This window comes from Haliotis rufescens, unplaced genomic scaffold (genome assembly GCF_023055435.1).
Source record: "Haliotis rufescens isolate VD_foot unplaced genomic scaffold, xgHalRufe1.0.p SCAF_1, whole genome shotgun sequence".
Taxonomy (NCBI): Eukaryota; Metazoa; Mollusca; class Gastropoda; order Lepetellida; family Haliotidae; genus Haliotis; species Haliotis rufescens.
Genome location: NW_025963779.1, coordinates 48,598,072 through 48,624,242, shown reverse-complemented (window position 1 = coordinate 48,624,242; position 26,171 = coordinate 48,598,072). Strand labels below are relative to the sequence as shown.

Sequence of the window (26,171 nt, the reverse complement as noted above, 5' to 3'; positions counted from 1 at the left end):
AAGAATATTCAAACGGAGGAGGGATCGAGGCAAGGGGCTGTTATGGCTCAAACTGCCTGGTGCCAAAACGGCCGCAAATAATTGGTGAAAACGACCCCAGAGAGAGAGAAAAAAACCGCATATAATGTGAGAGCCGACCGCCTGGGTTGTGATAGACCTTTTTCGTAACATTCGTTCATTTATACATTCCATTACTTATCCATTCATTTATACACACATACGAACCTTCACATACCCACACCTACCAAAACACCCACACATATACCTGCACTTAGCCGAACCACGCCCACACTCACTCATACACCACCGTCCGCACACAAGCACACAATCCCGATATTATATACGTCACATACATATACAATCCATCCATACCTGCACGTACATCAACATGTACACATGCATATCCTTATCCACACACTTATGCGCGCGCACACACGCACGCACGCACACACACACACACACACACACACACACACACACACACACACACACACACACACACACACATAAACACACATATCCAATCCACAACCACTCAATCGTATGACCGGCATATCACATAATCTGTATTAATCTATTTCTTCTTGTGAACATTTAAAAACAGCCAACTGTTGCTGCAATATAATAAGGTTGTTGTTTTTCTGCAGCATTGAAATTTGCAAAATGACATGACAAAACATTAGTTTTAAAAGGTTTGTGTCTTATGTCCTGATATGCGTGGCGGTCTATCAGGAAATGCGATTCATCCTCTATATTGTCAGTGTGTCTACAACATGGGCACAAACGACCCCATATCAGCAAGTAATCTGATAAAGCGTCCAGTTTCTAGTTTCAAAGGAAGTGAACCACACCTAAGCATTGCGAGTGGTTTACGCTTGTATAATGTCACTGGAATGAACAAATAATTTTCAGGAGTTTTTAATTGAATTAGTTTCTATAATTTCTTAACTTGTTTCCGTTGGGTGAGCTCCTGTACTTACATAGATCATGCCACCAGTTCCCATCATCAATAGCACACTTTTGTTTTTCAGTTTTCTTGAAACTTGTTTATGAAGTATTCCTAAATGAGTCCTGGGCCCACTTGCACAAAGCGATCTTAGCGCTAAGACTATTGTAAGCCCATGTTAAAGTATGGGAGTTACAATCATCTTAGCACTAAGATTGCTTTGTGCAAGTGAGCCCTGGTCTACTACTCTACTTGCAAGGGAGATAACCCAAGAGGCCCAGGATTTGCTTCGACACTTTGATCAAGTGAAAATAAAAAATAAAAGTATTCTATTGAAGCCTTTTATAAAATTTCAATATTTGAACTCATTGTTTTGATTTACAGCTTTTCTACCCCACCTCACCCATCAAATATGACTCAGGGTCCACGGGCCGGTGACTGCATTAACTGGGTTTCTAATCTACACAGCGAATTCCGGCGCCTGAGGCTTTTATCACATTCCAGCAATGGCCCGGAACACCAACATGGACTTCAACAATGCGAAACCGAGCCTTTTCACGCCCCACCTCCACACACCAACAGTATCAGAAGCTATGTGTGTGCATGCAATCTCTCAAATACAAGTTTATAGTATTGCTAAATATCATGAATCTTTCATTTTAATCAATTAAGGAGTACAATCAATCATAGCTGGGCACTGACGATCCGTAATTAGTATAGTTCCGTATGGGGTACCCTTTTTATACTTCCTTTTGACAACGCATTCTTCTTACAGAAGACCCTTCTGTGACGTCTTCACTAGACTTTAACAAAAAGTCCCCGAAATGCAGTTATTTATAACGGTTAGATAAAAAATAAAATAAAGAAAGCCCCTGGGTATTAGGGAACCATGAAATCTCTTAATTTTAGGCATCGAGATGAAAAGGGGGTGAGAACGATATCTTGAATAAAATATATGCCTTTGGGTTGGTAATATATTATAAAACCGTGTTGGCCAATGGATGAAAATTATTCGCAACAGTGCATATATTGATATGGTGCCACGTTGCTAATTATAGCATTACAACAAAATGGAACAACACCTGTGGACTAGACAGTATGAAGCGAGTGTTATGCTTATAAAAGCTTTCTGAGAATTATATATTCGGTAGTTTTAAATAAAGACTATTAAAAAGGGAACCTTTTAACGTTCATAGTACACAATAATTTTACTCATGCTTAGTTCTGTGAATGCCTTCGCTCAGAACATCGCATTACAATCAGGATCCCACACACTTAGAGGCAATACGTCGCTGCAAAGAGAAGTATCTCTTTTAAACCGGCCTTGGTAGTATGTTCCGCCACGCATGTTGCGCATAACACCGACGTAAAAACTGTGCACGATCAATTAATACCCCAATAAAGCGAAACAAATACACCGTCAATCCCGTAAATATATATGACGTCACTATATATATATGGCTGAAATAATGCCGATGCGACGTAACATTTTAACTTACTCATGGTATGAATTATAAACTGACGTCCAAAAGAAACTTTACCAACTGAAAATATAAATTTATATAAAGCATAATTATTATTTTTTAAGTCTATCTAAAACACATAACCTAATTACAACAATAGTGTATGCAGAAAATTTTAATCGTCTGCTACATGTTTGCGAGATAAAACGCGAAAAAGTGAAAAACACGTGCACCACGGACAACTGCAAATGCACGTGCGGGTAAGGGTATAAAACGATTGCAACGGCATGTCAGACATCCACAGTGATATAAAAACACACAAAAGAAATGCCACGACTCACAGTCGAACAACGTGAACGAGCCTTGGGTATGGTACAGATGGGAGCCACCCACGCCCATATTGCACGAACCTTCGGTTGCTCCCGTGTTGCCGTTACCAACTTGATGCAACGTTACAGATAGACAGGGCGGACCGCTGACAGGCCAAGAACAGGCAGACCCAGGGTGACCACGCCCCATGATGACCGGTACTTGCGTACCTTGCACCTCCGAAATCGCTTCCTGACAGTGACGTCATCGGCGACAAATGCCTTAGGTCACAGGGTTAGTCGACAGACAGTGGCCAGGAGACTCAGGGCTCATGGCATCAGGGCTTTTAGACCATACAGAGGACAGCTATTGACAGCGCAACATCGTCGTCTGCGATTGAGATGGGCCCGGACTGTACGACGTTGGCAACGACGTGACTGGCAGAGGGTTGTCTTCACTGACGAAAGTCGATTCTGTATGTTTAGGGCTGATTGAAGACAACGTGTTTACCCGCCGAAGGGGTGAACGAACGACGGCGGTGTGTTGCGTGCAGGAGGTCGTACCATATGGTGGAGGGAGTGTCATGGTGTGGGGAGGGATCTGTGGGCAGGAGAGGACACCGCTGGTCATCGTTGACGGAAACTTGACAGCTCAGCGTTACATGGATAACATTCTTCGTCCAGTTGTCCTACCATTTCTCCAACAGCAGCCACGTGGTGTCATTTATCAGCATGATAACGCTAGAGCCCATACAGCCAGAATTGTCACTAACTTCCTCGCAGCCAACAACGTCAACGTCCTGCCTTGGCCTGCACGCTCACCCGACATGTCCCGCATAGAACACCTCTGGGACTTGATGGATCGTAGTGTTCGACAACGACCACACTCTCCAGCCAACCGGCAAGAACTGATCTTGGCCCTCCAAGAAGAATGGCGTCAAATCCCACGTGACCCTCATCAGACGACTGACTTTTTCTGTGCGTCGAAGAGTTTTTGCTTGTATTGAGGCATTTGGTGGTCACACACGCTACTAATGACTTGTTATTGAACGTGAGCGATTGTTTATATACTCTGCCTATTGTCCATGATTCTGAACCACACCCAACTTTGGGGGGCTCTGACGCCATTCTCGGTCGTAGTATGATTGTCATTTTCAGTGTTGATTATGTTGATATATTGATCTTCTCAATACACTTTACTTCATGCATGTATGTTTTGTTGTTTTTGAGCAAGAGTGATTTCAAACTCTGGTAAAGTTTCTTTTGGACGTCAGTTTATTAACATGTCTCAATTTCTGGTGTCCCCCGCCGTGATATTGCTGGAATATTGCTAAAAGCGGAGTAAAATAAAACTCACCCACTCACTCAAAGCAAAACGCATCGTGCGTGATACATAATTTGGGCGAATACTTAAGAACTGACTTTCACTTTGTGTGAGTTTATTGGGGTATGAACCTTCCTGGAGCGAGGGACAAACTGTATGAACGTCGGATATTATTTGAATACATTTGTTGCAAAGAAACGACAAAAGTTGTTCCTGTAGAACATTTTGAGCATACTAAATATTGCGTATAGATCTAGATCCTTTGAGGTAAAAAATAGTGATACAAAACTTTATAGTAGTGACAATATTCTTGCAGCTTCTAATGGAAGGTATGTTTCTAGCTGATCCGTCAGTGGTAGTGTACACAATCCCAAACTTCTCATGCATATTCACAATGTGGGCTAATTAGGTATATATAAATAAACCTAATTCAATAATTTAATGTGATAAGACTATTTGCTCCCAACCCCAGACACAAATGTTTCAATTATTTGTTTATCACAAATTGTGTCTTTCAATGAGAAAATAACCGCCTCATATTTATGTCAAATGTGAGATATCACAAATTCATTTATTGCAATGATAAAATCCGGATATCAATTAATCGTCCATATCTTCACAGAACAACAATGGCTTTCGGTGTAATATTGTGTGTGTTTGTTAAATTTGTTTGTTTGTTGTTTACGCCGCACTCAGCAATATTCCAGCTATATACTGGGACCTTGCCCTTCTCCTTGCGGGGTAAACTAGTCCGGGACAGAGCGTGTCTCCCACTAATGTATTTTGATTGTTGCAAATAACACAAACACATTTTTAAAAGTGTAATCGTTGACAATTAGGAATGTTTTAAACAATATTTTGATAATTATTTAAGTATTTCGTATGTACGAATATCATAATACATATGTGTGATAAAGATAGTATATTTCAAATGTTTGATTACATCTTTCAGACTGTAGATCTACTCATCCCCATGTAACTTTCTCAGACCAACAACAAATAAACCACGGCAATAAGACTCTTCTTTTGAAGAATGATTTAATATAGAATGTCATCCTAATAAAGGATAGCTGCATTTGCGAAGATTGCTGAGGACTTCGCCATTTTATTCATGTTATTTCTGACATATTCCGTGTACAAAGTCGACACAAACGAGGTTATAAAACTTCCCTGAGTACGATTTCATGCTCAAATCCGGTTTCGTGCTCAACTCAAAACTCAGACTTAATAAACGGAGGTTATAAATAATCTGAGTACTAGGTCGCTAATGTTCGCATTTTGTTTTGCCTATGCACACATTCCTTCAGACAGTTAAGACAAAGCTTCAGTCAACTTCAGTGTATGCGCAATCAGATCTGCAGTAGGTACCCGGGTAAGGTCGGGTAATAGGGGGTCGGGGATCCGGGTAGGAAATTTGGAATCGTCCCAGCCCTACTAGCTAGTACGTTTTTGCAAACGATCTGAAAAATTAATATTCCCAATTCAAGTAGCCTTCGCTGCAATCCCGAGATATCGCGGTAAGGAGCTTAGTGATGTCTATATAGACAGGCTACCAGTCGACCTTCTGTGGAACATGGCCAAGCAAACTCCTTCCTCTTTTCCAAGTAGTGATGTTGTATTTCTTGACCGCGGTAATGGAACATCTGTACTCGTGCACCTGCATGGTAAGCATCGTGTGTAATATCGTTGGCACCGTCTGCCAATCATTAATATTTTTTTTCTGTAAACGTTTAAAACACGTACACAGTGACTGGCACACTGGACGCGTCACAGTCCACTGATCTGTGAGATCTATGGTTTACATAAGGAGTCAGTACAGCCGTACCAAATTAAAATCAATATATTCATGTCGACTTCTGCGAAAGGCAGAGGTCAGCATACATAAGAGACACTTCAGTTCAGCAATCTTAATTTTAAATAAAACCCTAAGATACTTTTGACGTTTTGTTTGGAGAAGTTTTATTCAATGACTTACCGTATTCGACGTAATAAGCGCCCCGCTCTAATAAGCGCCCACGGCGATATTTGCTAATATATTGGCAAGTGAACAATCCTAATTAGCATCCCTTCCGATTGATCAATGTACACAAGACATATTTTTTCGTGTATAATACGCACTCGTGTGTTATATGCACCCTTAAAGGGGCACTGATCTAACGCAATTCCCCGGGACTGGTTGTTGCCTTTGTTATTGTTTTTTCCCAGTGAGTACCTGGATGTATAGCAGAAATCTAGACTAGTTCGCGACCTCTGCTGCGCCATTCGTAAGCGCATTAGTCACTTTTATGGATACCGGTAGTAATGAGGGCGTATGGTCACATTGATCAACAAAATGAAATACAGTTTTCGAGATAATAAGGAAATGTAGGTATCTTTGTTGGTAGCATCGGTAATGGTGACGAAGTTTTGATAAGTCACTTGCTTGGTAATTTTGCGATTTTCGTTTACACTATTTTGACTTGCAACATAAAGTAAATATTTCACCTGAGCATTGCTTTTTTTATAGTGTGTATATTATTTTACTGTCAAAATGTGTAACATATTTATTAAACGTCTAAATATTCAGTTATTTAAACTTTTCCATCTGTATTATTATGATAACGAATTCCAAACATTTTGATGTTTAGTGTCATCACCAAGAGACTGAAAATGTTACGTTGTAGAGCACATTTCTATGTTGTTTGGCTTCTAATCCTACATAATAATCTGTTGTGATGTTTGTAGGCCAAATAACTGAAATATTTACACATTTTATAAATTGCCTGAGAGAATAACATTTTACAAATTGACGGAAAAGACCCGTGAAAACATCGTCTATCGCGCATTAAAGAATTTCCCAACCAAGACGTAGAGAAACAAGAACGAATTATCGGTTCAAATGAAGGAAAACAAAATGCAAATACCATAATTACAACCTACCAAATTTATGTGTATAAATTTTAGGCAGCTTCCTTGTTCGAGGAATGTATCCGTGAATATCCACACAAAGGAACAATATCCCACTCGTCTGCAGCTGTTCAAAGAAACTTATTCGTTGTCACCTGTCGCTGTAACAATCAAATATTTTAAAAGATATATATCGTTTCGGGATATTATAACCCGTGTTCGTTTCTCAACTGATCACTTGGATTGTTTCAGGTGTTTCACATAGGTGTCAAGTCTCAAGGGTCGGCTGAGAAAGCCCACGTGACAACTAACATTCATAACGTCCACGGTTCCTAAACAATCCATTGAGTGATAGATAACAATGATCAATCAATCAACCTATTATCAGTTAACCCTTTGAACAAAGTATGTTGTTTTTACATGGGCACTTCACGCCATGATATGGGTGTATTCCCTTTGTTTTTGTAAACCTAGACACGTAAACACTCACTTTTGACATATCCACTGTGCAAGATAACAGTGATTAATCAATCAACATATTTTCTGTTAATCCTTTGACGACTAGGAACGATCCGTTGATTTACAAAAAAAAGTAAATCAACTGATCATTCATCTCTTGCTGGGCTGCCACGTGCATATTACATAACACACATTTCATCTCACTTCAAACCTGGATTTAGATTGAATAATTACCCCAGACACAATAAATGCCAAATGGGAACCTTTGTCAGGTAATCTAAGTGGTGCTACCACTAATTGTACCTGTAATAAATTCATTAACTGAGCATCAAGTGAATGACGACAAATACCCAAGTGTAGGGTTATACGAGAAAACGTGGATGACAACAAGGGAGTAGTAATCGTATTATCGACGCAATCCGAAATCCGAAAATGCTTTCACTGCATAGATACTTTTTTTAGTATTAAACTAAAACCATCTGGGGTATTTCCAATGACGACATCCGATGAGCCGCGCCGTTCTTTTTGTCTGTTTGTTTAGGCTGAAGAAATTAATTAACATGCGCCCTTTGTCGAAATCTTTATAGATCACAGTTAACCAATCAGTGTTTATGCAAAAATGCGTAAAACAAATATTGCCTCCAGCCTCCAAGTTTATTTAACTGTCCTTGCAGACGGTAGCCCAGTCTCTGGTCACGCTCAGTATCGTTGCGTATCATCCGGGTACTCACGGGGGAAAAAACAATAACAAAGGCAACAACCAGTCCGGGGAATTGCGTTAGATCAGTGCCCCTTTAATTATGGGCAATTAAATTCTGGAAAAATATATCTGTCGTATATAAACAGTTCAGACTGTCAGCATAAACCACGAAATTTATCTTTCAATTCTGTTTTTTTCCACCAAAATAATATTCTAATAAGAGCCCCCTATTTCTAATTTTGAGAGCGCCCTGGGCGCTTATTATGTCGAATACGGTAATTAGATCTAATTGGCTAAGTTCTATAGTACTATGTTATATCAATGATGGAGAGTGGATGGCTTTAGATTAGGTTTTAATACAAGACAGCTAACTATGTCATCATGACATCATCACTATTTGTGGTGACGTCATCAGTCCATGAGTACTTAGGTACACAAGTACTCATACTCCAGCGCAGTGGTGACTTAGCATAACGCCACTGTCATAGGCTAATTTGCATATCATGTGCCCGGGCTTTTCTCCTGTTTCTCCACGTTTTTTCAGAAATCAGAATAGAACAGACTAGTGCAAGTATTTGGGGGTGCTTTAAATATTGTTTTGCATAATTATATAGATATGATGATGATGATACTACAACTGCGACAGTGAGTTGCATGACATTACATATTTACACATCAAAGTGACCGTATCGCTAGCTAGCTCTCCGTAGGGCTTCAATGACAGCACGTGGAGCCGTACAACCAATGTCAACATAGGATAACTACGCAAATGGAAATAGTTATTTATGATTTAGGATATTTTCTCAATGAAAGTTAACCATTCTATGACATATGTTTATCTAGATATGGAGATGTGTCAATATGAAACAGATAAAAAACATATGCAATATCTTGAATGACGAATCTTCACATGGCGCTGGTCGCATGGAACACTGGGTAGGAGAGTGACAAGTACTATTAGGCACAACCTATAACAGTCTTAATAACCTAACTGTTATGGTACTCTGATGACTATGTCGCTGCTACATCTTCTTTTGAAAGTCTTGAAGGAGATTCAATCCTATAATTACTATAAAAGAGTTCAGCACTTTAAGGTAAGAGTCTCTGATAGTGAAAACTGAACTTAAACCTTTAAAAATGCATTATTAAGATAACAGCACAATATTCTAACCAAGGCTATTACTTGAATGAATACTGAATGTAAGTTGAAATTAATATCATCTCTGCAATCAGCATTTAAAGTCAAATCAAATTTCTTAAACACATTTAACACATTAGTGAATCTCCACAGAATCACAGATCCAGTCTGTTTGGTTTCACTGACATCCTGCCAAATCTTCTTGTTGTGGTGTTAACTGGATTGTTCACTTGAACACTGCAGGCTGGTACGCTGAATGGGTTTTCACATTTCCGTGAACTGTCTTAACTTTACTGACGGTCATTACCAGCTAATGTTGGGACGAGATGCTTGCGATTTCTACCCACAACTCTTCCCTCTGTTTCCACGTGATATGATCGAGGGGCTTTATCCTCGCTCTGAACGAAACCTTGTTTAGTTCCGTCAGCATCTTTCACAAACACATGATCACCTGGTTTGAGTGGTCGAAGATCTTGTGCTCGGTGTCTCAGATCAAACAGTTCTTTCTGTTTGACTCGCTGCTGTTTATCTTCCTCCCTGAATTAGTGGAAGTTGAGATGCTTGGGCTTGAGCTGAGTGAGTAGGAACACTTGAGCGGAGTTGTCTCCGCATGAGGAGTTCTGCAGGACTGTGTCCGCCAACAAGAGTAGATCTGTAAGCAAGCAGACCTAGATAAACATCAGGTGACTTCTGGAGTAGATTTTTCACTGTGCGAACTGCACGCTAGGCTTCACCATTACTTTGTGGATAATGAAGGCTAATTGTAAATGCATGAATTCATACTCCTCGGGGAATGTTGTGAAGTTCTGGGATGAAACTGTGGACCATTGTCAGATACCACAATATCCGGAATCCCAATCAAAGATCGATTTGAGTTGATTGATGACGCTTGCTGATGTTGTATTTGGTAACTTGGTGACCTCGATGTATCTAGAAAAATACTGTAGTCAACAACAAGTACATATTTCGAAAGTCAAATAAGTCTGTACGAACTTTCATCCATGGACGATCTGGAAGTTCGGAAGGAATAAGTGGTTCAGTTGAATTTGACCTTTCTTTGGCACACACTTTGCAGTTTTGTACTTTTCTTTCTAGCTGTACTGCAAGTCCAGGCCACCATACAGAATATCTCGCCAATGCTCTGCATTTTGTTATCCCCTGATGTCCTTCATGTAGGCGATCTAACACACTGGATCTCATTTCTTCAGGTATGACAATTCTCTGTCCATACATTAACACATTATAGCTGTGAGGACACCTCGGTGAGTCCAATATTGTCTCGCCTGAGTAGGAAGTTTGTGCAGTGAAGGCCATCTGTGCAGTATTGAATGAGCAAGTGACAGTCATCTTCTTGTAGTTGTTGTCGCTTTATCCCCAGTATCTTTTGTTGAGACGTAGGCAGACCCAACATCACAGACTCTGCATAGAGGTTAACACCATGTAGGAGTAAAGTTTCACTCTTGTTTTTTTTTCCGACTTGAGTGGAGCTCTTGAGCACGCATCTGCAGAATACAGTATTTCCCTGCAACATGTACAATGTGAAATTGATATGACATCAATCGCATATGTAGACGCTGAATTCTGGATGGAAGTTCTTCAAGATTCTTGGAGCTTAACAGCGGAATCAAAGGTTTGTGGTCCGTCTGAATTGTGAATTGCAGTCCAATCAGAAAGTCTCTGAATCACTCACAACCCCACAAAATACCAAGCGCTTCCTTCTCAATTTGAGCATATCTCTGCTCTGTCACTGTAAGCGATCTAGATGCATATGCAACAGGTCTGAGAGAATTATCCCTTTGCTTCTGCAGTAACACCGCTCCGGTCCGAAAGATGAAGCATCTGTTGAAACTACAGTTGTTGCATTTGGGTTGTAGTTGGTTTTAACACAGGTGATGTACAGAGTTTCTGCTTTATTCCATCGAAGAAAGTTTGTTGAGGTTTATTATAAACCCATATGTTGTCTTTCACCGAAAGATCTCTCAATGGTTTGGTATCATGCGCAAGATTTGGAAGAAACTTTGCTAACTTGTTCACCATTCCTAAGAAACGACAAACTTCCGTAACAGATGAAGGTTCCACAATATCACGTGTAGCATTGATTTTTGCCGGATCAGCTCGAACACCATGACTGTCGATGATGTGACCAAGAAATCTCAGAGTTAGTTGAGAAGACACATTTGTCTTTGAGAGTGACCACAGCTTCCTGTAGTCTCTGTAAGGTTGCTTCTAATCTTGTGTCGTGTTCCGCTTGTGTTGAACCGTAGATAAGGGTGTCATCCATCTGACATAAAGTTCCATCTAATCCTTCCAATATCTGGCTCATCCTCTTCTGGAAATGTTCAGGTGTAGAGAAAATCCCAAATGGAAGACGTTTTAATCTAAACCTTCCGAACGGTGGTTAGAAGTGAAGATTCCTTCGTGAAGTATTGAGCACCACTCAGTTGGCTGATTGTTTGGTCTAAAACTTGCATTGAATGATTTTCACAACGAACTGATTCATTCAAATTGGTCAGATCAACACAAATTCCTAATGGATCCTGAGGCTTTAGGTACTACAACAATACCTGCACATTAGTCCATAGGTTCGTAAACATGTGAGATTACACCGGTTCTCTCCATGTTCTCGAGTTCTTTCTTCACCTTGGGGAGTAAAGGAAGTGGAACTCTGCTTGGAGAATTCAGAGGAAAAGGTTTTGCTCCCTCCTTAAGTTTAATGTTGTAGGCACCATCCTTCTTCCCAAGCCCGATGAACAACTTGGGAAACTTGGTTCTCCAATATTCATTTGGTGATACTCGGTTTCGATGTTGTTTACCCGCTGAATGAGATTCAAGTCTTTAATTGCAAGTTTACCTATGAGAGGTGAAGCTAGTCCTCTTACAACCTATGGTCGCCTTTTACGGCAAGCATGGGTTGCTGAAGACCTTTTCTACCCGGATCTCACTGTATTTCTGACCACTGATTGTTGCCTTTTCACAGTTACAGATTGTCTGGCTATCTTGATAGCCAAGGGTTAATTCACTATCAAGCTGTAGTCATTAAAATAGACTAGTTTCTCTTATTTCACTATTCTATCATGAATAAGATCTTCCTGGAGTGTTCCATATTGCGGAATGTTCATCCAGACCATAGAGCTCAGTAAGGAAGCTATCTAGAATTTCACTTGGTTCTTGTAGTCTCTTGTTAAACTTGGCTCATTCGAAGGTAACATTTCTCCTAACAGGGATAAAGTTCTCAAAGTGAGTTTTCACAACATCAAAATCAGCCACTTGTTCATTAAGTCTGAATGTAGCTAATGTGTCTTCAGCCTCTTCCCCCATCTTGAGTGTTCAGTCTTGATGCAATTCTAAAGAGAACAAATCTCTTTATCCATTTTGGCCACTCATCATCAGGCTGCTTGAAATTGAAACGATCAGGTGGAGAAACTTGGAATGTAGCCATGCCTTTTCTGATGGAAAATATCTACTGGGATAAATTAACAGCTTCTGTAATCCTCTGTAATAGTGATTGTAAACTAGGATGTGCTTATGACTTAACAGTCAAAATGTTCACTCAAACTAGCTTGTTGATTTGCTGACCAACACAACTGAGCGTGACAAGAGACTGGGCTACCATCTGCAAGGACAGCTAAATAAACTTGGCAGCAATATTTGTTTTAAGCATTTTTTAGCACTGATTGGTTATGAAGATTTCGACAAAGGGTACATGTTAATTAATTTCTTCAGCCTAAACAAACAGACAAAAAGAACGCCGGAAGCTCATCGGATGTCGTTATTTGGAATTACCCCTGATGGTTATGGTTTAATAATAAAAAAATTATCCCTGCAGCGATAGCATTTTCGGATTTCGGATTGCGTGGAGGATACGATTACTACTCCCTTGTTGTCATCCATGTTTTATGGGAAAACCCTACGCTTGTGTATTTGTCATAATTCACTTGATGCTCAGTTAATGACAGATCATTCCTCGCCATCAAAGCAGTAACAGAAAATATGTTGATTGCTTAATCACTGTTATCTTGCACAGTTGATATGTCAAAAGTAAGTGTTTACATGTGTAGGTTTACTAAAACAGACGGTATGCACTCATACCATGGCGTGAAGTGCCAATGTAAAAACTACATGCTTTTGATAGGAATAACCGATTATACGTTGAGTGGTTGCTCATTGTTATCTCACTCAATGGATTTTTTTAAGAACGTGGACATAATGAAAATAGTTGTCACGTAGGCTTTCTCAGCTGACCTTAAAGACTTGACACCTATGTGAAACAACTGAAAAAAACCAAGTGATCAGTTGAGAAACGAACACGGTTAAAATATCTCGAAACGCTAAATATAAACTGACGTCCAAAAGAAAAACTTTACCAGAGTTTGAAATCACTCTTGCTCAAAAACAACAAAACATGCATGCATGAAGTAAAGTGTATTGAGAAGATCAATATATCAACATAATTAACACTGAAAATCACAATCATACCGCGACCGATAATTACGTCAGAGCCCCCTAAAGTTGGGTGTGTTACAAAACTCGAGCTTTCAGAATCATGGACAATAGGCAGAGTACATAAACAATTGCTCACGTTCAATAACAAGTCATTAGTAGCGTGTGTGACCACCAAATGCCTCAATACACGCAAAAACTCTTCGACGCACAGAAAAAGTCAGTCGTCTGATGAGGTTACGTGGGATTTGACGCCATTCTTCTTGGAGGGCCAAGATCAGTTCTTGCCGGTTGGCTGGAGAGTGTGGTCGTTGTCGAACATGACGATCCATCAAGTCCCAGAGGTGTTCAATGGGGGACATGTCGGGTGAGCGTGCAGGCCACGGCAGGACGTTGATGTTGTTGGCTGCGAGGAAGTTAGTGACAATTCTGGCTGTATGGGCTCTAGCGTTGTCATGCTGATAAATGACACCACGTGGCTGCTGTTGGAGAAATGGTAGGACAACTGAATGAAGAATGTTATCCATGTAACGCTGAGCTGTCAAGTTTCCGTCAACGATGACCAGCGGTGTCCTCTCCTGCCCACAGATCCCTCCCCACACCATGACACTCCCTCCACCATATGGTACGACCTGCTGCACACAACACACCGCCGTTCGTTCACCTCTTCGGCGGTTAAACACGTTGTCTTCCATCAGCCCTAAACATACAGAATCGACTTTCGTCAGTGAAGACAACCCTCTGCCAATCACATCGTTGCCAACATCGTACAGTCCGGGCCCATCTCAATCGCAGACGACAATGTTGCGCTGTCAATAGCTGTCCTCTGTATGGTCTAAAAGCCCTGATTCCATCAGCCCTGAGTCTCCTGGCCACTGACTGTCGACTGCAGTTGTCCATGGTGCACGTTTTTTTCACTTTTTTCGTGTGTTATCTCGCAAACATGTAACAGACGATTAACATTTTCTGCATACACTATTGTTGTATTTAGGTTATGTGTTTAAGATAGACTTCATCGGAAAAAAAATTATACTTTGTCTGAAATTTATATTTTCAGTTGGTCAAGTTTCTTTTGGACGTCAATTTATTTAAAATGTTAGAGTGTTACAGAGACACATGACATCAAATAAGTTTCATTATACAGCTGCAGATGTGCGAGATATTGTTCCTTTGTGTGGATATTTACGGATACATTCCTCGAACAAGGTAGCTGCCTAATATTATACTTTGGTAGGTTGTAATTATGATATTTGCATTTTGTTTTCATTCTTTTTCTGTAGCATTGAACAGAATCATTCTTGTTCCTCTACGTCTTGTTTGGGAAGCTCTTCGATGTGCGATTTACAGTGTTTTCACAAATCTTTTCCTTTGTAAGCGTGTATATGTTACAGTCAATGTGTAAAATGTGATTCACCATTACAAACTGACAAATCTGTCCATTCATTTAACAGATTGACTAAAAATGATTAAGACATTCAAAAAGGGCTTAAAACATCACAATAGATTAATTATGCTTGTATTAGAGGCCAAACAATATAGAAATGTACTTAATCCTAACCATTTCACTCACTTGGTGATGATATTAAACATAAGAATGTTTGGAATTCGTTATCATAATAATACAGATGGACATATTGTTCAGTCATTTTGTAAAATAATTGAATAATTAGGCGCTTAATAAATTTCCTACGTGAAAATTTTACACATTTTGACTGTAAAAATATACACACGATAAAAATGAGCATTGCTCAGGTGAAGTATTTACTTTTTGTTGCAAGTCAAAATAGTGTAAATGAAAATCGCACAATTCCCAACCAAGTGACTTATCAAAACTTACCTACATTTCCTTATTATCTCGAAAAAGTATTTTATTTTGTTGGTCAATGTGACCATACACCTTTATACTATCCATAAAAGTGACTAATGCGCTTACGAATGGTGAAGCACAGGTCGCAAACCGGTTTAGATTTCTGCTATACATCCGGGTACTCACGAGGAAAAAAAATTAACAAAGGCAACAACCAGTCCCGGGAAATTGCTGTAGATCAGTGCGCCTTTAAATAAGAGGCACTATCACTAGCTAATCACTTCAAAATTTTGGCAAAATACCAAATTTTAGTCAATCAAAATTGCATTTAACAGCTCACTAAATCTCTGTAGATTCATTTCAGACTTCTGTCAGATGGTTTCTTACAGGAGGTGGCCATGTTCTATTCTGCTAACTATGTCATCATGACATCATCACTATTTGTGGTGACGTCATCAGTCCATGAGTGCTTAGGTACACAAGTACTATTAGGCACAACATATAACAGTAGTAATAACCTAACTGTTATGGTACTCTGATCACTGTTGAAGCTACAGTCTAGGTAGAATTGTATTTTTGTTTGGTGTGATACTGTGATCTTATTTTACTGAAAACAGCAACATTACGCTTACTGATTAAATTAGATGATCCCATCAACAATCATTATCATACAACTAATTCCCTACACTAAGTACAAGTAAACCTACTGAAGCTATTGGCAGTGCTGATACTGATTGTTTCATGCGAACATACTGGTACAGATTCTTTCCATACTCAGTGTGTACAACCATAAAATTGCTACTGTATTGTCTTGTGCAGGAGCTACCGTTTTGTCTTGGAAGTGCCAAGGACAAGAAGTCTTGTTTTTGAGGTAAGTCATAGGAACGTTAAGTGATATACAGCTGGTTGGAAGACATTTATTAAGACACAATGCAGCATCAGAGTATGTTGAGATTGTTGATCTCCGAACTAAAGTGATCTCGATGATGATTGTAGTTGGAAAACAGTCATGTTATTTTCAAAAGCCAAGGCAGTGTGATAACTATTTTCATATGACATGCTTGAAATAAGTACTAAATAAACTCCCATGTACTAATCACTGAGAAATTTAGAGGATGAAGGATCTACCATTGTAAGGAAGAGTTGTCTCCCTTAGACTGTGCGTGCCACAGGCTACAGGGGTGCCAGATATCTTCATTGTATGAATATTGTCCTTGCACCCTGGCTGTTGAGGACATTGCCTGTAACCTGTAAACCAACTCAGTGATAGTAACTAACAGTCTTGGTCCTTATATTGATAACATATAGCAAAACCCTTAAACGGGGCAAATGTTAACTAGTCATTATGATACCCTAACCATTGGGAAGTTTGTCATGGAATATAGGACTGGAGCCTTACTTTTAATGTTGCAACTTAATAATAATTACAAGTCAATTTTTAGGCACTGTTTTCCATCCACTATGTGGTTGCTCAAAGCATACTTTAATACCCTGGGCAATGGATCAGTATGCACTCATCAATCATTCTCATCTCCCTGGAGAGAATACAACCCAAGCTGCCTGTGTGGCACCAGAAGGTTATAACAGCCACATTGCCATCTCATCGTACCAGGAACCCATTCACTGCTGGGTGAATGGAGAAGCATTTCACTTGCCCAAGGAGACACTACATGTGTTGCATATGCTTCAGTGTTGGGCAGGACCAAGCCCTAAAAAACGCAGGGGCTGAGCTGCCCAACACAGCAATCTTGTTTAGTAATTTGTTTGATTGTTTTTGTGTTAATGAAGATGCTTTTACTTTTAAAAGATGTCTTCTTTCCCATCAGTGAGAAGGCTGTGTTTGACAACAAGAAAGCCATCAGAGGTGGAATACCCGTAGTTTTCCGTAAGTATTATTTCATTTCTAAATATTTATTTCTAAAAACTGTGTGACTCAAGAAAGAAATATCTGTAAAATAGTGAATATATGATGTCAGTGTTCATTTTTTATCATAATTAAGAGACAAGTCTTCTGTGTATTCCATTCAGAGGTTTCGATCACAGATATGATACCTGCAGATTCCATTGATATACATGTTCAGTTTATTGACTTGAATATTGTTGACTGTGGCATGAAACAACAAACAAACAAAACGAATATAATGATTCAAAGATCTAGAGTGGGGATTCTAATCCGAGTTGGTTTGTGTCCATCACACCATGTCCGTGGCACCAAGTAGGACAAGGCCCTTTCTGGCCCACTTGAAACATTGATAAATGTAAACTTACAAAAAGACTTTGAAATGTTATGACATGTCCAAATGGTTGTCAATTAGCCCTTTTTCTTTCTAACATGTGGATGTTTGTTCCATCTGTAATGGTCAAGTACATACGAGTAAACTGAACACAAAAGGCTGATGCTTACCGGTACATCTCCAAGAGAAAGTCTTGCTATGAGCAAGGGGGCCACGGATGGCCCAGTCATCTAAGGCGCCGCGATTCGCTGTGCAAAGTTGCGTCCCTTGGGTAACCAGAAACCTATGATTTTGGGTTCAAATCCCAATTCTCCCTGATTATGTTTCTAGGTTTGTCAGCACCATACCCGTGCTTGTTGCTTTCACCAAAATGGTAAACATCTGAGACCTGCATCACTTTTGGCTTTCCTTCCACATTAAGCTGACACACCGTGATATAACTGGAATACTGTTAAAAGCGGAGTTAAACCCAACTCACTCACAACTTTAAGCAAGTTCATAATCAACATTATTTTTATCATATGTTTGTACTGTTGTTTTCTTCATCTTTTCAACTAGATTAGTTTGGGTCTAAGGCTTGCCCATTTTCCAATATAAAAGTTTCCTTCCTGAAAACTAAGATCATCATTTTCTGCCCATTTTAGCATTATCTCCGCACTTGATGTTGTTAGAAGTCCAAAACATGCAAGTGTTCAATTGAGCAAACTATTTCTCATTCTTATAACATTCATTATAATTTCTGAAAGTTTGGCACATTTTTTAAAATTATTCAGATTCTGTGGGATTAAATGTTTTGTTTAGTACACAACACTATTATTATAAGGGTAACGCTATTTTGCTGGGCATTATCATTTGCAGAAGCCCGAGGTATTCCATTAATTTAAACCGAGGGCTTCTGCAAATGATAATGCCCTGAAAAATAGTGTTACCATTATTATAGCTAAATGGGTAGAATTTGTTATCTAATAAAAATAAACAGCAATATTGGTTTTGAAACATTTACAACACACACATTTACAACACACAATTTACACACAAATTTACAACACACAACAACACACACATTTACAACACACAATGAATGTCACTAATCCACTTTTACAAATATGGACACGTCATAGAACAAACCAGATGACATCACTATTAAACATTGGTAATATGTCACCTAACAACACGCGTGATAATGGCCCGACGTCAAGCAATACGAGGGCATTATCAAGTTACAGTGGTCTGCTCATTTCTGATAACATGCGGGTGGTTTAATGAAAATAGTGCTCATTTTAGCTATAAGACATCACAATAAACACAGACAGGAAGTCAGGCTCTGTGAAGCTGTAGACATGAAGACACTGTTTATTACTTCACACCACACTCAGATAGCCGTTATTGGGTTTTATCTCTAAAATATATTGCCAGTCTTGTGTGAACCTGCACACATCATATCACATTTTATCTTATTAACTAGAATAGGTAAAAACTTGTAAACCACAAGGAAATAAAAATCTGGCCAAGGTACAATCGTTACAATTGCAAGCTGCATGAATCTTGTCACACCATTTACGTCAAAATAAGGCAACTAACGGGATCGGGTGGTCAGGCTCACTGACTTGGTTGATGTATGTCATCGTATCCCAATTGCATGGATCGATGCTCATGACATTAATTACTGGATTGTCTGGCCCAGACTCGATTATATACAGACCGCCGTCATATAGCTGGAATATTGCTGAGTGCGGCATTAAACAACAAACAAAACAAAACAAAAAATGTCAAAATAATTGACAGTTCAATCAGTTGCAATATTTATTTAAAGGATAAAAAGAATAATGAAATGTTATCTTTGTAGCCAATTTCGGCCCCTGGGACCTCGGCCCACAGCATGGCTTTGCCAGGACAAAGAGATGGCAGGCAGAAACACCAGCCAGGACAGTATGTTTCTTGTCTGCATGTTCTTATAGGACCCGTGAAGACCCAGGATAGAATAAGTCTTCAGCAACCCATGCTTGTCATAAGAGGCGACTATCAGTATTGGATGGTCGGGCTCGCTGACTTGATTGATGCATGTCATTGTATCACACTTGCGTGGATCGATGCTCAGGATATAATTCACTTAATAGTCTGGTGCAGACATGATTATTTACAGACTGCCTTCATATAGCTGGAATATTGCTGAGTGCGGCATTAAACAACAAACAAACAAACAAGCATGTTGTCATTGGGGTTTAATATAGCTCACCTGAATTGAAAGTCTATGAGGTTATGGTGTCATCAGGGTGGACTATCTTCCAAAAGGCCACATAATAGATGAAGCATATTATGCTGTACTTTTGAGACAATTATGACTGAGCTATGGGAAGCTGTGAAAAGGTGTCCTCTCATATCAGGACAATGCACAAGTGAAAAATGAAACAAGTGACTATACAGTCCACAAGTGTGACTTGGGGCATCCACCTTATACATGTGTGGCTAAGAAGTAATCAATTATCCCTAGTCTTGATGGCAGTTACTCAGTGATGGTTCCCATGGAATGACATGTGTGGCTGGTTGTGGGGCTCAACATATTTCTGTTTTCTTTTTGTGATATTTTAATATACTCACACGCAAAAGAAACGCAAGTCGACTACTCGAGTATTCAGTATACATGTTATTTATTTTCGACAGTAAAGACAAGAAATACTAATAAGGCAAGATTGCCAAAAATTTGACTGAAGACAGTTTAATGGATTAAAAGGCAGATGACATAATTGTTTTTTTCAAATGTGAAGGGCTTACACAGTTTTGGGTCAATACCCAAAATGTCAGTCAATACTTGGTGTGACCACCATTAGCATTGATCACTGCCACACATCTCCTGTACATTGAGTGGATCAGACTATTTGTGAAGACGTCGGAACACAGTGTTCCGGCAAATGTGTCGATTATGTGTTCCTATGGCCTGTCGAGCACTTTCACTTGCAGTTAGGAATGGATGTCGCTGGTGTTGACAGGTAATCTGCCGATCTTGTCGAGGTGTGGTGTACCCTAGGTCGACTGCTCCGAGGAAGGTCATCTGTGGTCTGTGTAGCATTGTATCGATGCAGGAGACGGTAAATTGTGGTTATGTTAACGTTGAAATGACGGGCAACATCTTGGACAAACTCTCCAGCTTCCAAACGTCCGATAGCCTGGTTTCTCTGAATTTGAGTTAGGCGTGGCATTGTTGACCAAGGAGTGGTAGGTCCAAGAATCGGCCACAGTTTTATACCCACTACAGTTCGTGACAGTTCGTGCATTTTCGATTTCGCGAGAAATGGGTGCATGATACCCACATATTCATTGAAATGGTGCGTTTTGGCAATTCGTATTTTATGTTGCGTTTTTACTCGGGGCTTCCAAAATGCAACCAAAAATATTAATAACACCATCAGGCTTCACTACATGCTAAACCTCATATCAATTTATGGTTCTTTGTTTGTTACCTATTTGCTTAAAACCACTTGCGTTTCTTTTGCATGTGAGTATATTTGACATAGATTGCACCTTTAGATTATACATTTTTGTTTATGTCAATGTTTTTGTGTTAGTTAGTAGTGATCAATTTCTGTGCAGAAAATTGTTGAATTTTGCAAATGTCAACAAAGACATAACTTTATGCACAACACAGGCTTCCATAGCGTTACACACAAACACAGGATTCATAACGTTACACAGAAAAACACAGGCTGTCATAACTTTACACACAAACACAGTCTTCCATAACTTTACATGCAAACACAATCTTCCATAACTTTAAACGCAAACACAATCTTCCATAACGTTACACACAAACACAATCTTCCATAACGTTACACACAAACACAATCTTCCATAGCCTTACACACAAACACAGGCTGTCATAACTTTACACGCAAACACAATCTTCCATAACTTTACACGCAAACACAATCTTCCATAACTTTACACGCAAACACAATCTTCCATAACGTTACACATAAACACAATCTTCCATAGCGTTACACACAAACACAGTCTTCCATAACTTTACACACAAACACAATCTTCCATAACTTTACACGCAAACACAATCTTCCATAACTTTACACGCAAACACAATCTTCCATAACTTTACACGCAAACACAATCTTTCAAAGCGTTACACACAAACACAATCTTCCATAGCGTTACACACAAACACAATCTTCCATAACTTTACACACAAACACAATCTTCCATAACGTTACACACAAACACAATCTTCCATAGCGTTACACACAAACACAGGCTTCCAATATGTTACACACAAACACAGGCATCATAGCGTTACACACAAACACAGGCTTCCATTGCGTTACACACAAACACAGGCTGTCATAGCTTTACACACAAACACAGTCTTCCTTTACTTTACATGCAAACACAATCTTCCATAACTTTAAACGCAAACACAATCTTCCATAACGTTACACACAAACACAATCTTCCATAACGTTACACACAAACACAATCTTCCATAGCCTTACACACAAACACAGGCTGTCATAACTTTACACGCAAACACAATCTTCCATAACTTTACACGCAAACACAATCTTCCATAACTTTACACGCAAACACAATCTTCCATAACGTTACACACAAACACAATCTTCCATAGCGTTACACACAAACACAGTCTTCCATAACTTTACACACAAACACAATCTTCCAAAACTTTACACGCAAACACAATCTTCCAAAGCGTTACACACAAACACAATCTTCCATAGCGTTACACACAAACACAATCTTCCATAACTTTACACACAAACACAATCTTCCATAACGTTACACACAAACACAGTCTTCCATAACTTTACACACAAACACAATCTTCCATAACTTTACACGCAAACACAATCTTCCATAACTTTACGAGTAAACACAATCTTCCATAACTTTACACGCAAACACAATCTTCCAAAGCGTTACACACAAACACAATCTTCCATAGCGTTACACACAAACACAATGTTCCATAGCGTTACACACAAACACAATCTTCCATTGCCTTACACACAAACACAGGCTGTCATAACTTTACACGCAAACACAATCTTCCATAACTTTACACGCAAACACAATCTTCCATAACTTTACACACAAACACAATCTTCCATAGCGTTACACACAAACACAATCTTCCATAACTTTACACACAAACACAGTCTTCCATAACGTTACACACAAACACAATCTTCCATAGCGTTACACACAAACACAGGCTTCCAATATGTTACACACAAACACAGGCATCATAGCGTTACACACAAACACAGGCTTCCATTGCGTTACACACAAACACAGGCTGTCATAGCTTTACACACAAACACAGGCTGTCATAACTTTACACACAAACACAGGCTGTCATAACTTTACACGCAAACACAATCTTCCATAACGTTACACACAAACACAATCTTCCATAGCGTTACACACAAACACAGGATTCATAACGTTACACACAAACACAGGCTGTCATAACTTTACACACAAACACAATCTTCCAATATGTTACACACAAACACAGGCATCATAGCGTTACACAAAAACACAGACTTCCATAACTTTACACACAAACACAGGCTGTCATAACTTTACACACAAACAGAGTCTTCCATAATGTTACACACAAACACAGGCATCATAGCGTTACACACAAACACAGGCTTCCATTACTTTGCACACAAACAAGGCTGCCATGAAATTACACACAAACCCAGGCGGCCATAACTTTACACACAAACACAGGCTTCCATATTATTGCCATGAAACCAGCAAAACCAGCATCAATACTGAGTTTACAACCTACTGCTTGCAGGATAGTGCAGGCAATGTTGTAGCTGAGTTTGTCCTTCAAGATGATGAAGCCACCCGAGCAATATGGGACTTCAGGTAAGATGTACAGACAGACCTGTGGCCATTTACACAAAGTGATTTTAGTGCCACAACTTTGGAAAATCTAATTATTTATGTTCAACTTACAATAGTCACAGTGCCAGTAGATCAGTTAAAGCGACTTTGCATCAAGTGCTGTGTTTGTGAGGGCAACTATTCACTGGGTCTATCTACCATCGTCATGGTGAAACTGTATCTGATAAAGTACTGTTGGCCTTTCCACATGTGATGACTTGGATGTGAAGTCACAGCCTGACAGTAGAGTTAGACATCTATATGTTAGGTAGGTAACAAGGACATTTTAAAGTGACACTTGTGTAGAGGCAAGGCATTGAGAGCTCCTTAGTCGTCTCATATAACTGATCACCTGTTGCAGGTTCAAGGTGGTGTACACTGTACAGGTGATGGAGAAGACAGTCACCATGAATGTGGCAGTAAACAACCTGGGTGAGTGTTCCACAGCACCTGTGTCCTGGCAGTAGACTTTGTGGATGAGTGTACCACAGCACCTGTGTCCTGGCAGTAGACATTGTTGGAGAGTGTACCACAGCACCTGTGCCCGGGCAGTAGACATTGTGGTTGAGTGTACCACAGCTCCTGTGTCCTGGCAGTAGCCATCGTGGGAGAGTGTACCACAGCACCTGTGTCCTGGCAGTAGACTTTGTGGATGAGTGTACCACAGCACCTGTGTCCTGGCAGTAGACATTGTGGGCGAGTGTTCCACAGCACATGTGTCCTGGCAGTAGACAACCTGATTGAGTGTTCCACAGCACCTGTGTCCTGGCAGTAGACATTGTGGGCAAGTGTTCCAGAGCACCTGTGTCCTGGCAGTAGACATTGTGGATGAGTGTACCACAGCACCTGTGTCCTGGCAGTAGACATTGTCATTGAGTGTACTACAGCACCTGTGTCCTGGCAGTAGACAACCTGGGTGAGTGTTCCACAGCACCTGTGTCCTGGCAGTAGACATTATGGTTGAGTGTTCCACAGCACCGGGGTCCTGGCAGTAGACATTGTGGTTGAGTGTACCACAGCGCCTGTGTCCTGGCAGTAGACAATGTGGGTGAGCTTTCCACAGCACCTGTGTGCTGACAGTAGACATTGTGGTTGAGTGTACCACAGCACCTGTGTCCTGGCAGTAGACAACCTGGGCGAGTGTTCCACAGCACCTGTGTCCTGGCAGTAGACATTGTGGTTGATTGTACCACAGCACCTGTGTCCTGGCAGTAGACAACCTGGGCGAGTGTACCACAGCACCTGTGTCCTGGCAGTAGACATTTTGGGTGAGTGTTCCACAGCACCTGTGTCCTGGCAGTAGACATTGTGGTTGATTGTACCACAGCACCTGTGTCCTGGCAGTAGACAACCTGGGCGAGTGTACCACAGCACCTGTGTCCTGGCAGTAGACAACCTGGGTGAGTGTTCCACAGCACCTGTGTCCTGGCAGTAGACATTGTGGGAGAGTGTTCCACAGCACCTGTGTCCTGGCAGCAGACATTGTGGTTGAGTGTACCACAGCACCTGTGTGCTGGCAGTAGACATTGTGGGTGAGTGTTCCACAGCACCTGTGTCCTGGCAGTAGACAACCTGGGTGAGTGTTCAACAGCACCTGTGTCCTGGCAGTAGACATTGTGGTTGAGTGTTCCACAGCACCCGTGTCCTGGCAGTAGACAGTGTGGGTGAGTGTACCACAGCACCTTTGTCCTGGCAGTAGACATTGTGGTTGAGTGTACCACAGCACCTGTGTCCTGGCAGTAGACAATGTGGTTGAGTGTTCCACAGCACCTGTGTCCTGGCAGTAGACAAGGTTTATTTCAAGTGCCAAACTATTTATTATTTCTCCAGGAAAATTGGCAAATGTATTAGGCAAGTTAGAACTGCTGGCTGTCGCAACAAATCTAAGAATATTTATTCACAATTTTGAATATGCAAGGATGGTGGGAGATATGGATGACTTCGTCTTCTTCTTTCAGGCAGCAAAGACTTTGACTTCACCTGTCTCCTACACACTTACTTCCGCATCCCTGACATCTCTAAGACAGCAGTCATGGGTCTACAGAACACCAAGTATGTAGACAAGGTCAGTTGTACAGAACACCAAGTATGTAGACAAGGTCAGTTGTACAGAACACCAAGTATGTAGACAAGGTCAGATGTACAGAACACCAAGTATGTAGACAAGGTCAGATGTACAGAACACCAAGTATGTAGACAAGGTCAGTTGTACAGAACACCAAGTATGTAGACAAGGTCAGTTGTACAGAACACCAAGTATGTAGACAAGGTCAGTTGTACAGAACACCAAGTATGTAGACAAGGTCAGATGTACAGAACACCAAGTATGTAGACAAGGTCAGTTGTACAGAACACCAAGTATGTAGACAAGGTCAGTTGTACAGAACACCAAGTATGTAGACAAGGTCAGTTGTACAGAACACCAAGTATGTAGACAAGGTCAGTTGTACAGAACACCAAGTATGTAGACAAGGTCAGTTGTACAGAACACCAAGTATGTAGACAAGGTCAGTTGTACAGAACACCAAGTATGAAGAC

The 26,171-nt window shown here is 40.3% G+C and overlaps 1 protein-coding gene across 1 annotated transcript in view; it reads left to right on the top strand.

The window, feature by feature from the left end:
- Window positions 1-5,559: 5,559 nt before the first annotated feature.
- LOC124131427 (putative glucose-6-phosphate 1-epimerase) overlaps window positions 5,560-26,171 on the top strand; it is a 55,491-nt gene continuing 34,879 nt past the window's right edge. Inside the window, exons 1-7 of the mRNA XM_046494710.2 lie at window positions 5,560-5,705; window positions 16,291-16,342; window positions 17,298-17,356; window positions 19,552-19,634; window positions 23,542-23,615; window positions 23,995-24,065; window positions 25,592-25,698. Of these exons, the coding sequence (XP_046350666.2) occupies window positions 5,615-5,705; window positions 16,291-16,342; window positions 17,298-17,356; window positions 19,552-19,634; window positions 23,542-23,615; window positions 23,995-24,065; window positions 25,592-25,698 (537 nt within the window). The 5' untranslated portion in view covers window positions 5,560-5,614. The remainder of the gene's footprint in view (window positions 5,706-16,290; window positions 16,343-17,297; window positions 17,357-19,551; window positions 19,635-23,541; window positions 23,616-23,994; window positions 24,066-25,591; window positions 25,699-26,171) is intronic.